Source organism: Rhamphochromis sp. 'chilingali' (assembly GCF_963969265.1).
Source record: "Rhamphochromis sp. 'chilingali' genome assembly, chromosome: 8".
NCBI lineage: Eukaryota > Metazoa > Chordata > Actinopteri > Cichliformes > Cichlidae > Rhamphochromis > Rhamphochromis sp. 'chilingali'.
In genome coordinates, this window is record NC_137935.1 from 8906906 (window position 1) to 8922765 (window position 15860).

Sequence of the window (15860 nt, forward strand, 5' to 3'; positions counted from 1 at the left end):
ATTGGCCAGTTTGCTACAGTTGCTGTCGGCTTACCTTGTCTCCCACTTTGATATTCCTCTTCCCACTTGGACTTTAAGTCCCACCAGCAGCCAACAGTCACGCATAGTCAATTCGAACTTTTCTTCCAAGTGAGGTGCTAGAAAGCCTATTTTAGCTTGTAGCTTTAGGTTCTTAGAGTCAGGAGGACTTAAATGTTACTTTTAGGTTTATTAAAAAAAAAATAATAAAAATCGTGATTAAACGTGAGACTCACTCTTTTATATTATTGTCTATACTTTCATGAAAACTATTTACTTTTTTTTTTACTTGGTTATATGTTAAAATTCACACCCACTCCAACCCATATTTTTCATATATTTTTGTAATTCAAGCACTGATCAATGATTAACTCGTGATTTTTGTAATAAGTAAAAGTTACACAATTACTAATAAATTTGCCCAGCACACATTCTGAAAAGCACAGCTTGAATACTGAAACAGAGAAAGGATAACAGGAATATTTCCCTCTACACACACCACAATAATTAAAAGATTGTATGATTCCCATTTTATTGGAATAAGTTATATGATACAGTACAAGATTATTGAGTTAAGGTGCAAGCATATTTCAAGACAGAAAGAAGAATTTAAGATAAGCACTGCTGAATGTAAGGCCTACCAGTAGAGGAGCCTATCTGAATTGTGGACATGCAGATTTTTTGGATGCAGAGAGTAAATAGTCTGAAATTCATTTAAAACAGAAATACGAGAATTTCTTTAGTAAGACTGCCAAAGGTCAGTATATGATCTCTACTGATTATGCCTCAAACTATTCCCCTTCCCATGAAAGTTTAACATGTATTCTTTGACTATACAAGATTATAATATATTCCTACCCTGACAACATGCTGGTACCTACAGCTGCCCTTTCCCTATGTGTAGGATACCTAGTGAAAAATGGTAAAAGCATTCTCACTAACTGTAGTGCTCAGTCTGGTTTAGGCAAAGACTACCTGAGCAGAACATGCAGGAGGTGGGTCATCCACAGGTTACTTATGAATTTAAACTATATAGAATAGACCTTGCTATATTCTCACATGGTCACAATAGGGTCTTATATTAAGAACGTAACACATAAAAGAGCGTTTGGTCTGATTTGACCACGTTGGATCTGTTCATTCTCACACAGCTACAGGAAGTAATGCCTATAAAAGCTCAAATACATCCTCTGTGTGCGACAATGGCTTTAGATTAGTCCGTTTTAACAAACACTTACAGTTGCAGGGGTAAACAAACAGAACAGCTCCCCTTTTAACTGCAATATGGATCAATGTGTTGGCTTTCAGGGGAATTATTCACAAACATGGAAAACTAATATGTATAATTATGTCTGCGAAGGTTCTCAGTCATCCTGAACATTGTAGTCCTTTGACAATATGTATAATTAGTTTTCATGAGTGCATGTTAACCTGCAATAACTGTGTTTTTGTCCTGTCCTATTTAGACAGGAAAGAGATCCTTTATTGAGACCACCATGTTTTGCAAAAGCCTACAATTAAACAAAGGATAGATGTGTATAAATGATAAAATGCATTCAGAAGCATGAAGGTGAGTAGTTTGTATTTAAGTGGTTTGTATTTACAAATTTAACCTAAGAAGCTTAATTCTGTCTGATCAACACATGTGTAACACAACCACAGTGACAATGACGCAGTTATCAAAGATATAACTTCTGTCTCACCCACAGACTGCAGAGAACAAATGTTATTTTAAAGTTTTTCTAGAGCCAAAAACAAACTTATATTACTTATCAGAAAACCTGCTCAACAATAATGAACATATACATAAGTGATCTTTTTGACTCCTCCCTTCCATACTGGTATGTTTTATACAGCCACAGCACACATGTTAAACTAATATGACTAGTGCAAGCTAAAATAAAGTCCCTATGCAGAAAAACCGCTGCATTCTTGTAAACTTTACTGTGGGCTGAAGGTAGCTGGCCCTGCTCTCTCTCAGCAGAGAAACCAAGTGGTTCCCAGTGAAATGATTTTGGCAAAGGTAATAATATGGTAAAGGTAATAATCACTAAAAATGCTATTATAACAGTTTTCTCCCTGCATTTATGTTTTTAAATTATATGCCACCAAATGAATAGATCTGTTATGTGTGCCAGTTGTAACTTATTTTGTAGAATTATCAAATTGTATTTTTATGGGTATGGCTTTGACGTTCCCAAAAAAAGGCCAGTTTGGAGACTAAAGCAGCGGTCCCCAACCTTTTTTGTGCCATGGACCTGTTTATGTCCGACAATATTTTCACGTAAGGTGTCGGGGATAAAGACAACAAAATAAAACCAGTACCAGTATAAAAAAAACCAATACAAAACAGGATTTATTCATAACACACGTGAAAAGACCCAGGGAAACCGAGTTAATGATAAAAAAAAAAAAAAAAAAAAGATAAAAACCGATAAAAACCATAAATTTCACACCCGCGCCTCAACTCCCACGGCCCAGTACCTAACGACTCACGGACCGGTACCAGTTCATGGCCCGGGGGTTGGGGACCGCTGTTCTAAAGTATCTATGGATAACTTGACAAAAAACGTTTTGCATAAGAATCAAAATGGTAACTAAAGCTTACAGAGGCCTGAAGCATAACTCAAGCATAAACACATTACACTGCTTTTTCACCTTCATGAAACAAAACTGTGCATATAAAAAAAAGAGTAAAAACCATGGTAACTGTAGGATGCAGATGCCTGAAGCATAAACACATGATAATGTTTATTCCCTTCTCGAAGCTCAACTTTGTGCATGCAGATTTAAAACAAGGGCTAAAGTGTAAGCTTACTACAAATTTCTTTTAAACACAACTAACAAGTTGCATTTACATTTATTTCCTTTACAGGTTATTGGCAAAATGTATGCCAGAGTAGCAGTCTCACCACTGAGAACAAAGCTGATAAGCACTTTTTCCCTGGTATTTGTGCATGGTACCATCTGACCTTCAGCCCACCAGTTGTGATTTTACCAGAAATAAGCACAAGTCTGTGATGTACTCCAGCATGTTTATGTTGTACATATTTTGCTTTCACTGTCTATTTCCTCACCATTTACATTCCTGAAGTGCTCAAAAACTGCACTTTACATTCTGCACATAGACACAATCACCACTGGAAGGTAATTATCTTGTGTTGTGTATTGTTATTGTATATTTGCTACACCACAACACTACAGTAAACCTGAAGGACACAGCCAGTGTTTTCTAAACCAGTTTTCAATGCCAGCTGGTTCTTGGTCTCCCTTGTGCTGCCAAACGATCAAACAACCGAAATTGTCCTCAATCTGGTCATTTAAGAAAAACATCTCATACATTTTTAATCACACCCCTAAAGATCTTTAAGTGCTCCTTAAAAAAGTATGTTTTGACCTACACACAATGTAGCAATGCACAGCAACATACTAATTCTTAGTTTTTTCTCTCATCTTTTTGATATTTTAACAAATGTTTTCATTTCATATTTTTTCCATTTCCTTTCCTCCTTCCTCTTACACCTGTGTGCAGTAGCAGGGGCAGCGATGATGTCTGCATTCTCCCAACATCAGCTGGTTGCATTACACAACTCCACCCAGCCAGCTGTATCCCATTCTCATGGTGAAAGTCATTATAAATGCTTTAACACACTGAGCAGAACTTAGAAATGAAAGAAATGTGAAACATGTTTCTTTAATATTCTGCCTTCTCTTAAATAATTTATTAAATCTTCAACGCAGTGATGTGACTTTTTAAAAGACGACAAAGAGGATGATTCAGATAGGCTCCACTACTCATTGTTCAACAAAAATTTATTAGCTTTACAGCTTTCACAAGAAAGATTGTTAAGTCTTTCTTTAAGACCATTAAACCCATAAAAAGAACACTTGTAGTATTAAAAGGTGTTTAAGGACTGCAATTAGCATTACCTGAACATGAGCAGAGACGATTCCATCTGGTACACTTTCCAACACTCCATTAACAGCTGCCTGATTGTTGATGTCTTTGGTAATATTCCACTCTGCAAACAAACAAAAAAAGTACAAAGTTTGTATATTCTTGCAGCAGGTGAATTTTGCTGAAACTCAAATAATGGCTAATTGTTTACCTGGATTTAGTGTTTCTACATCCAGCATACCACCTTCGCAATAGCTCTGCAACTCCTCAACTTTGACTTTATTCCAGGGGATGTAGGTAACTCCTCGCTCCACATCCCAGAACTTTTTGTGAGCAGGTTTTATACCTTTATTCAAGGCCCAAGCAATCTAGGGAAGAATGATGTTTGGTATAATAAAGTTATCAAATAACACTAACAACAAAAAAAAAAAAAAACCTACTACAAAACTAATACACAAATGGAAATTAAAAACATTGCATACCTTAACTGGTTTCTGATTGACTTTGTATGACCCCCTACTGAGTTTGTTCAAGGCTGTGTAGGCATCTTGCCTGTGAACCATAACAATATAGGCACAACCCCTTGGAGGAATCATCTGGACACAAAAGGTGAAATGCATTAAGATCATTGAAGCTTGAGTAAATCAATAATGTTTATAAGCATCTCTGACATGAATTGTCCAAACTTACATTGATGGACTCAATCTGCCCAAACTCTTCCAAAAGAGACATTACATCAGACTGCTGGGTTTTCTTGTCTAACTGTCCAACCCAAAGTGTAGTACTGCAAACTATAAGCAAAAAGACAGAATAACTAATTACATTAAAGATCCAGGCTTTTAGATTTTTTTTTTAAGCAAGAGTTCACACTTAGCTCTAAAATGTATTGACTTATATAACTCATGACTCCTGAAGCCACAGATTTTGTAAAGATGAATTTATACAAAAGAAATTATTCTAAGAAAATTACAATACATACCCTAGTAAACCACTACTATAGACTACTACTATATAAAGAAGTTCATTAGGTGTTCTGATGTACAAGAAAATAATCCCCATTACAAAATACACTTCACCAAAATAAATGAATAAGTAAAAAAAATATCCCACTGAGCTCACATAAAATAATCAAAATGTCACCTTAAACTTTCACTTTGTCTGCAGTGAATATAAAGCTTTATGGAGTTTAAAGATACTGCACATTTGAATCTCTTAAATTAAATCGGCTTCTCTCTTCTGGTTTAGACAAGTTGATACAGTAGCTGCAAGTGAAACTGAGTAGTGATTCCTGGAGCTTTATGCACGCCATCATCTGTGACATTTAGTCGTGTTTATTGGTTTGAGTACATACCACTGAGCGTCTGACTCTTTATGCTGGAAAGACCTTTTTGTCTGCGCTCTCTGTCCTTCTCTCTTTCACTCCTATCCTGAGAATGAGATCTCCAGCGCTGTTCTCGGGAGAGGGAACGCCTTGACCTTCTTGAGCGAGATGAAGATCTTGATCTTCTTCTCCTTGGAGATCTGAAATACAAAAGAATAAAACCAGTGAACACTGTTTCAAAAATAATCCAATTCCCCAGGCGAAAACAACTCTTTTCAGATGGAAAGAAATGACAAGATGACCAGAGTGTTTTGGGACTTCACTGCTTGTAATTTGTGCTCAATAATGCATTGAGGTTATTAAATACTTTCCTGGTCCACTATAATACGAAAAATATTTACATTTATTTAGAATTTTGGTAACTGTAACACATGTTTAAAGGAGTAATACAGCAATGGCTTTCTGATTTTGGCAGGGATAGCCTAAAGTTAGTATTGACCTTGTTTCCTACACAAAAAGACTTTTCCATAGGCTTTCTCACCATCTCCAAAAATAACAGTCTATGGCTTTGGATGTAAAATACTGATGTTAGGCTATATAAACCACTGTCTCATGAATCATGACTCGTATACATGTAAAACAAGACAGATTTGGAGTATTCTATGGACTCTGACCCAAACACAATTATATTTTGACACAAGATGTAGCATTTTTTTCAAGGAATGAGAAAAACTATTCAGAGGTAGCCAAGAGAAAATTCTTTCTTCTACTTCACCCCAAATATTTTTGTCTAAACCTTGGCATTGACCGGAAAAATTAGGCAAATAAATTCACTGACTTTGAAATGAGGGCACCCGCAGCATAAAAACACAACCTTTCAGTTTTAGGGCTTTATTCTTGTGTCACTCTATGAACACTGAAATACACAACTCTCAAAAATCAATTTGCACAATTTTAACTGATGAGCAAAGTGGTTACCTGGAACTAGGGGTGGGCGGTATAAACGGTATATGGTAGAAACGATATAAATTTGGCCAACGGTAGAGATTTTGACCATACCGCATGTTGATGGTGGCATCAAGCTGCGCCTCTTTTGGTCGAAAGCATTGCAGCGGTTGCAAATTATGCCAGGCGACAGTAAAAGTGAAGAGGCGAATCAGTTTTGGAATATGGGGAAAGCCAAAAACTGCGCTACCTCCACTTCCATACCATTGATTCATTAATGCTGAATTCTCTTGCAGCTGCTCTATTCCCATGTTGTTGCAGTATATTAGAGACTAACCTCGTATTGTGGATGGATTATCTCAGTTGTTCTCCTAACTGAAGTTTGGTCCGTTTATAGCATCCTGCCATGTGATTGCATTTGTCCTTAGCCACCAGAAACCCTCATGTTAACTTTTATCGAGTGGAAAAAGGTTAGCTTCACTGTGCTAATGTCATGCTAACATAGTTGTTTTGCTAGCGATCACGTAGGACATCAGTATATACCAGCTAGTCCAACTTCAGTAACCCTACAGAAGCCATTGCTGTTTAGTTTTCTGTCTTCATATATGTTGGAAGTGATAGCAGAGCTGTACGTTTGAATTTTTTCAGAAATCTCTCGGTCAGAACATGGTATATCATGTTTAGGTGGAAACTAACTTCCTGATAACTTCTAACTCTGTTGAATTTAATAAATTCTGTTTTCATGGATGCCAGGATGTTAAACTTAATTGTTACACTTGGTAAAGCAGCAGCGCTGATCATTTTATTAAAGATGAAGAGTTTAGACAGCTTTTAACTCTCAGTGATGCTGCAGTGTTCGTTTGACTTTGGGACCTGAAGCAGACGGCGTTTTGGACCCAGATTACTCCGCGAGGCTCCTGACTATGGCAGCCGTAATGCTCCGACAATCCATCAAGCAGTGCGGCTTCGTAGCTTACCAAAGTCGTACGAAAACATTTTTGACAGATTTCTGCGTGTAAAATACGTTATACAGAAGAAAAGAATATATCAAGATATATATCGTTACCGCACATGCTTCAAATTATACCGCGATATGGATTTTAGGCCATATCGCCCAAACCTACCTGGAACCAGATCTGGATCTTCTCCCATGGCCTCTGTGCCTGCCTTCCCGCCTCATAGATAAATCTTCTCTTGAACTTCCCTTTAGGAGAATGACAACAAGACAGGTTTTTTGTTTATTTTCCACAGTTCATAGCATAGGCCAAAATAGAAATGTTCCTACCACTAACTATGACAAAGTACGTGTGAAACAAAAAGTTTACGTTCAAGACAAATGCTTACCTGGGATCGAGAGTAAACCTCATTTGTGGACTGATATCCATCTGGAATCATATGATGCTCAGTTTGACTCATTCCACCACTGTGCTGGATCGACAAAGAGACAGCCCCAGAAAAGGAAGTGTTAAAAAAAATAAATCTTAAAAATAAAAATCACCAAACAAAAAATTTTGTTTAGCATGACAGAGGGGGAAAAAAAAGCAATTTGATATATTTGCAAGAATATGAAGAGAAAACGTCTGAGAGGCAGAAAAGTAATCATATAAAACTGTTATAGACGGGTACCTTTATATCCTCAGTCTGACTCATCATACGCTGATTAATATCTGTGTTGGGCCCCAGACCAAGAAACTGGTTCATCACATTTTCAGGTCTGTTATGACAAAATACACACTCCATATTACAAACACATGTGGTAAATGTACTAAAGTAAAACAACACTTAACCTAACTGTGATCATAGGCATTTTTTGACTACAGACACTTACACATAACACATAAACCAGTCAATAACATGATCAAAAACATCTACATTCAACATGGGATTTTTAGTTTTAACTTTTGTGTTGTGTGCTCTGATTCAGTGGTGCACAAGTACATTTTAATTTACAAGAGTAATGGGCAACTTCAGCTGTATAAACTATAGCATTATGAGTGACAGTTTTGGTGGACACTAGTTGAACAACAGTGTGGTCAGCGTGCTCCTCCCTATACCATTAATTCACACACTCACTTGAGCAAGTATCAAAGTAAAAGTGCTTTCATTTTCAATTTCTGATATTCACTGCAATGCACTGTGTTTTGTCTCTTCCTATTTGGCTAATACTGGTCAACCACAAGATTACTCTCAGCGCTCAGGCTCTGCTACTCAGTAGGATGCAACCACAGACCGTGTGCTGTAGTCACACATGCATACACAGATATATAGCATGTGTGGATAATGTTGAGGGGAGTGATAAAATGTGCAAATAAAGCACAACCTTTTAAGTCAAAACAAGCAACATAGCCCACTACGCTTAAACCATTTCCGCACAAATATCTCAACACAAAGCACGGAGCATTCACCCGACGGCATGTACGCGGACATGCCGGGTGCTGAAGACTAGGGCGGTAATACCGGTATAATGTTAGGCAACGATAGGAAAATGAAATATCGCGATAGAATGGGAGTAAAACGCGCATGCGCAGTGCCTTTGTTTTCATACGCACATGGCCGATTGTTGAGTGAAACAGATGAACCAGAATTGGTTTGTAAAAATGGTGCAACTTCAGTGATGTGGAACTGGTTTGGTGTTTGTCCGTCAGATACACGACAAAGCACATTTTTTTGCAGAACATGCAAGCGGCCGTTGTTATTGTCATATTTGTCGGACTAAGATCCTCTTAAATCTGGGAGTAATCTGGGTCCTAAACTCCGTATCTTCAGGTCAAACAACACTGCAGCATCACTGAGAGTTAAAAACTGTCTAAATTCTTTCATCTTTAATAAAACGATCAGCATTGCTGCTTTACCAGGTGTAACTATAAAGTTTAACTTCCAGGCATCCATGAAAACAAAAGTTATTACATTTAACGGAGTTAGAAGTTAGCAGGAAGCTAGCGGAAGTTAGCTCGCTAGTTTCGCTAGTTACCTAAGCATGATATAGCATGTTCTGACTGAGAGATTTCTGAAAAAAATCAAACGTGCATCTCTGCTATCACTTCCAACATAAATGAAGACAGGAAACTAAACAGCATTGACGTTTGTAGGGTTACTGAAGTTGGGCTAGCTGGTATATAATGATGTGCTACGTGATCGCTAGCGACACAGCTATGTTAGCATAACATAAACAGTGAAGCTGGAGGACGAACACTAACACTTTTCCACTTATAAAAGTTAACGTGAAGGTTCTTCATGGTTAGAGACAAATGCAATCGCATGGCAGGATACTGTAAACGGACCAAACTTCAGTCAGGAGAACAACTGAGATAATCCATCCACAATACGAGGTTAGTCATTAATATACTGCAACAACATGGGAATAGAGCAGCTGCCAGAGAATTCAACATTAATGAATCAATGGTACAGAAGTGGAGGAAGCAAGAAGAATGAGTTTAATAAAGTTTGATTTATCTGACTGCTTTGTTTCGCTTAATGTGCCTTATAATCCCGTGCACCTTATGGTCCGAAAAATGCGTACTGCACACTGCAGTTTAATGTTGCAAAGCACCTCTTTTTAACTTCAGTGGATATTATACATGGTTATGCTCAGGATATGTCAGCCCATTTCTACTGGAAATGCCTTTTGGTTAAACTTTCAGCAAGGAATTTGCATTTGCACTGTTACATTTTTATAAAGCTTTAATGTACATAAAAACCAGCTTCTTGTTTAAGTGAAAATAAATGGAAGGTTGTCTTTTTGCGCTAGTAATGTTGTGGAGTTGTATTTTGTCTCGCATCAATTATATCGTCGGTTATATCGTTATCGCAAATTTTCAAATATATATCGTGATAAATATTTTTGGCCATATCGCCCTGCTCTACTGAAGACAACATCTCACAGATTCTGAAGCTGCAGGTTTCGTCACTCTCCAACTAAAATTCATTGAACCAGCAGAAAAAGAATATCAAAACTACGCTTCACATTTGATAAGCATTGTCATGAATTCGCTCTTACTTTAATTCTTATTTCTTTCAGCCAGTGTCCAATCAGAAATCTCTATTTTCTGCATTATTTGCTTGCATATTACACACCAGTCTACCGTTGAGTACAGTGCTGTCAGCTGCTGGTTTTTGTTTTGTTTTTCCAAAAAATGACCTCCGACAAGAAAGCCTAATATCTGCTGTTCAATACCGAAGAAATTTCAACTTTTACAAATTGTACCAAACCACAAAACACTTAGCTATGTCTCTAATAAAACCTCTAACTTTGCTCTGCTTCACTTCAGCAGCATCAGGTAATGTTCATCTATTGGTTCATGGTTTTCTTCAGTTTTTGATCTACTGAAGAATATTTTTAAGGGGGTTAACTTCTATAAAAAGCTACGGCAGCAAAATCTCCTTAATACTTTCCTCAGTTACTTTGACACAAAGGCATCTGCTGTGATGCTTACACCTCTGATGAAGTCTCACAAGTGTCAGCTTTGTTTTTATACATAGATTTTATAAATGGATATAAAAATATATGGATATTTACTGATAAATAATTATAATATTTCTGACGGAGTCAAAACGGAATTGAATCAAATCGAATCAGGATCTTGTAAATCAGAATTTAATCAGTTATAGAAATCAGTGATGATACCCAGCCCTACACACATGTGTAAAAGCACGAGTACATTTTCAGAAACTCACTGTGAGTGAATGTTGCCCTCAGTAGCCATTGTGTCTTCAGGTTCATCATCATAGTCAAATCGGTCAAGAAGTTTCTGGAGAAAAATATACAAAATGTTTTGAGGATAGGGACACAACTCCTTTTTGTCTACCCTAAAGCTGTTTACCAACCACCATTAAACAACAAAAGTGGAAATGAACACTAACAAGCAGGTTATATCACACCAATAAAATCCATATAACATGGTGAGATTAGATGGTGCTGTACAAATGGGACAAATATGCAAAGTCGACTGCAGCCATCAAAAAGTTTTGTATAGAATTTAGGAAAACAAGGCCCATTGTGTCTTTGGTTGAAATGCCAACCGCTTGTATTTATTAAACAATTATGTAAATGAGAGCTGTGGCAGTACCTCAGCTAATGAGCTTTTCTTTTCAGTGTGTGCACTGTATGCGTTGAGCTGGGCCAGTGGGATCTGAGGCTGTTTTGGTATGTTGTTTTCAGTGGTGGCTGCTAGGGTCTTATCTGCCTGCTGGATGTTCTGGAGCATCCTCTGCAACTAGAAAGAAAAAAAGGAAAACAAAAAAACAAACAAACAAAACAACAGGGGCCATTTAGACCTAACACAACATTAGTTAAACTGCTGGAGGACATAAACCACATTATTACTTACCTCCTGACCATGTGGAGACTGAAACAGCTGTGCCACAGCAGCTAAGGCATCAGGACTGGGTAGCTGGGGGACTGTAGGCATGACTGGAACATTACTGACAGGAGGCCGTGTCTCTGGTTGGGGCTCAGTAGGAACTGTTCAGATACAATAAAACAGCTTGTGTCTGCATGATGAATTAATACTAGGGATAGGAAGTGAGAATTGGTTCCCAATAACTTAATTTCTTTGAATGTTATTCTGCTTGCCTAACAATTCCACATATTGGTTACACTTGCACTTCTGCTACAATCACCAGATTTCAGTTTGGATTTATTAATTTATTTTTTCCAGTACCAGGAGAGGAAAATAGCAGTGTAGTCTGTAGCATGGATGTGGCCATTACCTTTATTTTTATTGCTCAAAAAGACAAAAATTCAACAGTAAACTGCATACAAGACAGAAACAACTGAAACCACCTAGACAGACAACATGCTAACGTTAAGCTAGCCAAGAACAAAGAGTGATGTTAAAGGGCTGGGCAATGAATGCTGACCTCGGGCCAGTAGCCAGACTTACTTTTTTGAGTAATGACCCCAAAAATGATCACCACAAAGCAGGGAAATGACTCCAACGTGCACAGTTGTTTGACAAAGCATGCAATTAATTAAAATGTTGCTTAGCGATAGTGGTGACCCTCAAAACAGAGAGAATTAGCACCCAAGGAGAATCAATAAGTAATTGAATTGATAAGTGATATCGATAACTGAACTGGAATCGCTAAATTCTTAGGAATTCCCCCCTCCCTAATTACAACATAATTTACTCTCAGATAGTTAAAAACACTGCCCAAAGTTCCACTACCAGTTCTACTACCTTCCACAGCAGGGCGAGGTGCAATAACACCATTTGCCATATCCATTAGAGGCTGAAGGATGTCCATGTCAAACACACCATTCTTCTGCCACAGGTTAAGGACACGGACAATTTTAGTCTGAAAAAAAGGGGGGGGGGGGGGGGGGGGGGAATCTATGAGATTCTTTTTAAAGCATTTATTGTACTTATATAAATTACTTGAAACACAAAGTACCTTGTCATCCTCTGGGCAGCGATAAAGGTTTTGAAAGGTCTCTGTGAAGTTTTTCAAGAATCTTGGACCAAATACATCCTTGTCAACACCAAACTGATGGCGTGATTGGCGAACAATGGAATCAACCACATATAAACCAGGAACTTTTAACTCAGGCTTGCACTGAAAAGAAACAAAAGAAATTACAGTCCGCAACTGTAAAATGCACTTTTATCTAAACTTGGCAACATAGTAAAGATTAAACGGCTGAATAATACATACCTTCTTAATGAACTTTTCAACAATCTGGACAACGTGTTTGTAAAGCTAATGAGACAAAAAAAATATTTCAGTCACAGGATGACTATCAAAATGGTAGCATAAGACAAATAAAAACATGCTGTTTTGTGCTAAAAAAAAAAAAAATTCTCATTTACTGCATGATTTCTGTAATCAGTCGAAAGAGTCATCAAACACTTCAACTACTCTTCTCAGCTGAAGCTTCAAAAACAAAAACAAAAAAAAACCCAAAACAAGTGACACCTCATTTTGCCAAGAGCAAAACTTCTGATAGGGTAAAGTAGAAAACTCAATATGCTTAAAATATATGTGGAATAATAATATTCACCTCCCCAGACCTATGACAAAACCGTTTGCTCATAGTGATTGCCTGATGTTTTTATTAATATCATTATTACTATTATTATTCACACACACAGGCACAGATATAGACTAATAGAGATATACATGTGTGTATATAAAGTCTCTACACTTAAGATATTATGATTATCATTAATTACCACACACAACTGAAGCATTTTGTTTAAAAAAAATATAAAAAAATAAAAATCAGAAAGTTAATACACATAAACCTACAGTGTTTGTTTGTTAAGTTTCTTTGTGTAAGAACCACAACCTTGGGTTTTTTTCTAAATATTTGCTCATTATGCATGATGGTATCCAACAATAAAATTCACTTTACCTTGATAGCCTTGATGGCTGATTTTGTTACAGACATCATTTTAGCACGGGATATTGGCGGCTTCATGTCAATCATGGAGAACAACTAAGAGGTAATGAAAGAGGAAAAATGTAAAATTAGTTCATTTTAAAAGAGAAACTGGCATTCAATTATACTAGATATGTGGTGTCCTTTATAAAACAAAAGGACAAAATAATAATCAAATGTAGCAACAAATAGACCATTCAGTAACAGGAAAACCTCAAAACTAAAACAAAAAAACAAAAAAAAAGTCTTTAGTAAAAGTTTGAAAATTTATATTTTCCCCTCTGGTGCTGTGATAAGTGGCAGCTTGTTACAGCAGTTCTCTTATATTTGCTTTTTTAATTTATTTGGATATAAAGTGATACAGTTGATTTTCCTTTTATGGAAGTCTAGTCAAGTCAAGTTTTGCAAATCTACTTTTGGGGTTTCTTCTCAGTGTACTGTTAACAATGGAGAATCTTTACCAGCTGATCACACTAGTTATTCTACTGAGCAAAGTGAAGACTGTCGTCCTCATGGTGACAGCAAGGTTACAGGATTTGATCTAAGCGGAGAGCTCAGAGAATGAAATATCAGGTCTGCTTAAGCTATCATCATGGTAAATGTGAGGTCCAGGGACAATAAAATAAATACAAGCTTGATGAGGTGATTAAAACCCAGAGACAACAATGAGTGTAATATAACTTTTTCACAGAGACAATGCCAGACTCACACTTCCCTGACCATAGTGTGAGTGAATCTGGCAGTAGGACTTTCTGAGCAGATAGTGATGTTAGTGCTGACACAGCAGTCAATCAAATGATCATATTTAAATCCTCTGTAGACTAACCTCTGCACCACTTACTGGACAGACAGCACAAGACTTTCTCTAACATTGGCTTCAGGTCTGTAGCTTTTTAAAATTTTACAAAATTATTCCCATCTATGAAATTGTGCTGATCTTTTTTTCTTTTTTACAGTTTTTACATTAATGTAAAGAGTTCAGTATCTTTTTTGTACAGAAAGTTTACTCCAACATGACTGTGTATTGTTAAATTTTATTTATTAATACTCTTTAATCATATCTATGCTTTAGTATAGTACTTAATTTAGTATAATACTTAATTTTCACCAACAAACCAACGCTGACACAACAATATGCAAGACATCACATAAACGGCCACTTGAGTTTTCTAAAGCTGCAACAAATTTAAAGAATACACAACTCAAAAGTGTTACTTAAGTGAGCCGATAATAAACACACTTCAAGTATACAAAACATTAAATAATCCAGTAGCCTTTATGAAAAGCTTTGCTTGCTTAACTCGTTGGAAGCAAAAGTAAATATCCGAACACCTTTAGGCTAATGTGTTAACGACAGCTGTATTTCACTAATTCTACAAAAGTGGCGTATGTCCCTACAACAATCATTGATGGCCTGTGCATCTTTATAAATAAAGTAGAGTAGGGCTAAGTTAATAATTAAGCTACATGATTACTCAAAGGCCGTCTAGGATTAACGTACTAGCATCAAACTACAGTTAAGCTAATGCTTAGCAGATACAATGTTTACGTTGCAACTGGACACTAAGCTGGCATTGTCCCCATGGTAAATAAATAATAACCACTAATATTAAGTGTCAAATAAGAAAATAATTGGCATTCGTTAGCTCTGGCATTATATTTGCTTTTGGCTCGTGGGACTTAAGTAAAACATGAAAAAACTTTACCTCCATGTTGAAGGCGTTCACTGCATCCATAACGACTGGTTAATGTTGAAAGCCAACTGACTAGTCTTTATATTTGATTACTTTACCTTGACCATAACCACGCGCAGCTTCACCTAACTATAGCATAACAACCACGAGCATCGGGAAGCTTTATTTTCCTTTCGACGTGGACTAACCAAAGCTCAGCTAAGCTAAAAACTGCTGCTAGCTTAACGGTTCCACCCTGTAGACAGCGCCTGTGATGTCACGAGGTAATGCTGCCTTCACAGTTATCGGAAAATTTGGCGTCTCCGTATGTTTCTACAAAAATCGTTTGGATGACTTTTGGAAGCATTTTACTAAAATTAACTGATTTTCGGACCTATCATGCAAAGGCAAAATGAGTATTGTTCTGAGTTAAACTGTTCATAGGGAATTTATGACTGAATCCACAGTAGACGATGAGAAGTGACAACTGTAACAGGTGAAATTCCCACAACCTGTCTTGTGGGGTAATGCACTTTTGGCCCGGCTTTAGATAAGTCGCAGTTTATGGGCAAACCTTTGGAATGACGACCATGTGCCCAAAACTGTCAGTGTGAATACCTAGTG

General features: G+C 37.0%; 1 protein-coding gene across 1 annotated transcript in view; it reads right to left on the reverse strand.

The window, feature by feature from the left end:
* Positions 1-15497, reverse strand: part of LOC308400483 (SR-related and CTD-associated factor 4-like) — a 29775-nt gene extending 14278 nt beyond the window's left edge. Inside the window, exons 1-16 of the mRNA XM_080888216.1 lie at positions 15270-15497; positions 13537-13620; positions 12837-12881; positions 12576-12737; positions 12362-12479; positions 11510-11643; positions 11249-11395; positions 10857-10930; positions 7809-7896; positions 7527-7610; positions 7307-7386; positions 5268-5437; positions 4607-4707; positions 4399-4512; positions 4128-4284; positions 3949-4040 (exon numbers count right to left, since the gene is read on the reverse strand). Of these exons, the coding sequence (XP_080744342.1) occupies positions 3949-4040; positions 4128-4284; positions 4399-4512; positions 4607-4707; positions 5268-5437; positions 7307-7386; positions 7527-7610; positions 7809-7896; positions 10857-10930; positions 11249-11395; positions 11510-11643; positions 12362-12479; positions 12576-12737; positions 12837-12881; positions 13537-13620; positions 15270-15299 (1680 nt within the window). The 5' untranslated portion in view covers positions 15300-15497. The remainder of the gene's footprint in view (positions 1-3948; positions 4041-4127; positions 4285-4398; positions 4513-4606; positions 4708-5267; positions 5438-7306; positions 7387-7526; positions 7611-7808; positions 7897-10856; positions 10931-11248; positions 11396-11509; positions 11644-12361; positions 12480-12575; positions 12738-12836; positions 12882-13536; positions 13621-15269) is intronic.
* Between the last annotated feature and the right edge of the window lie 363 nt (positions 15498-15860).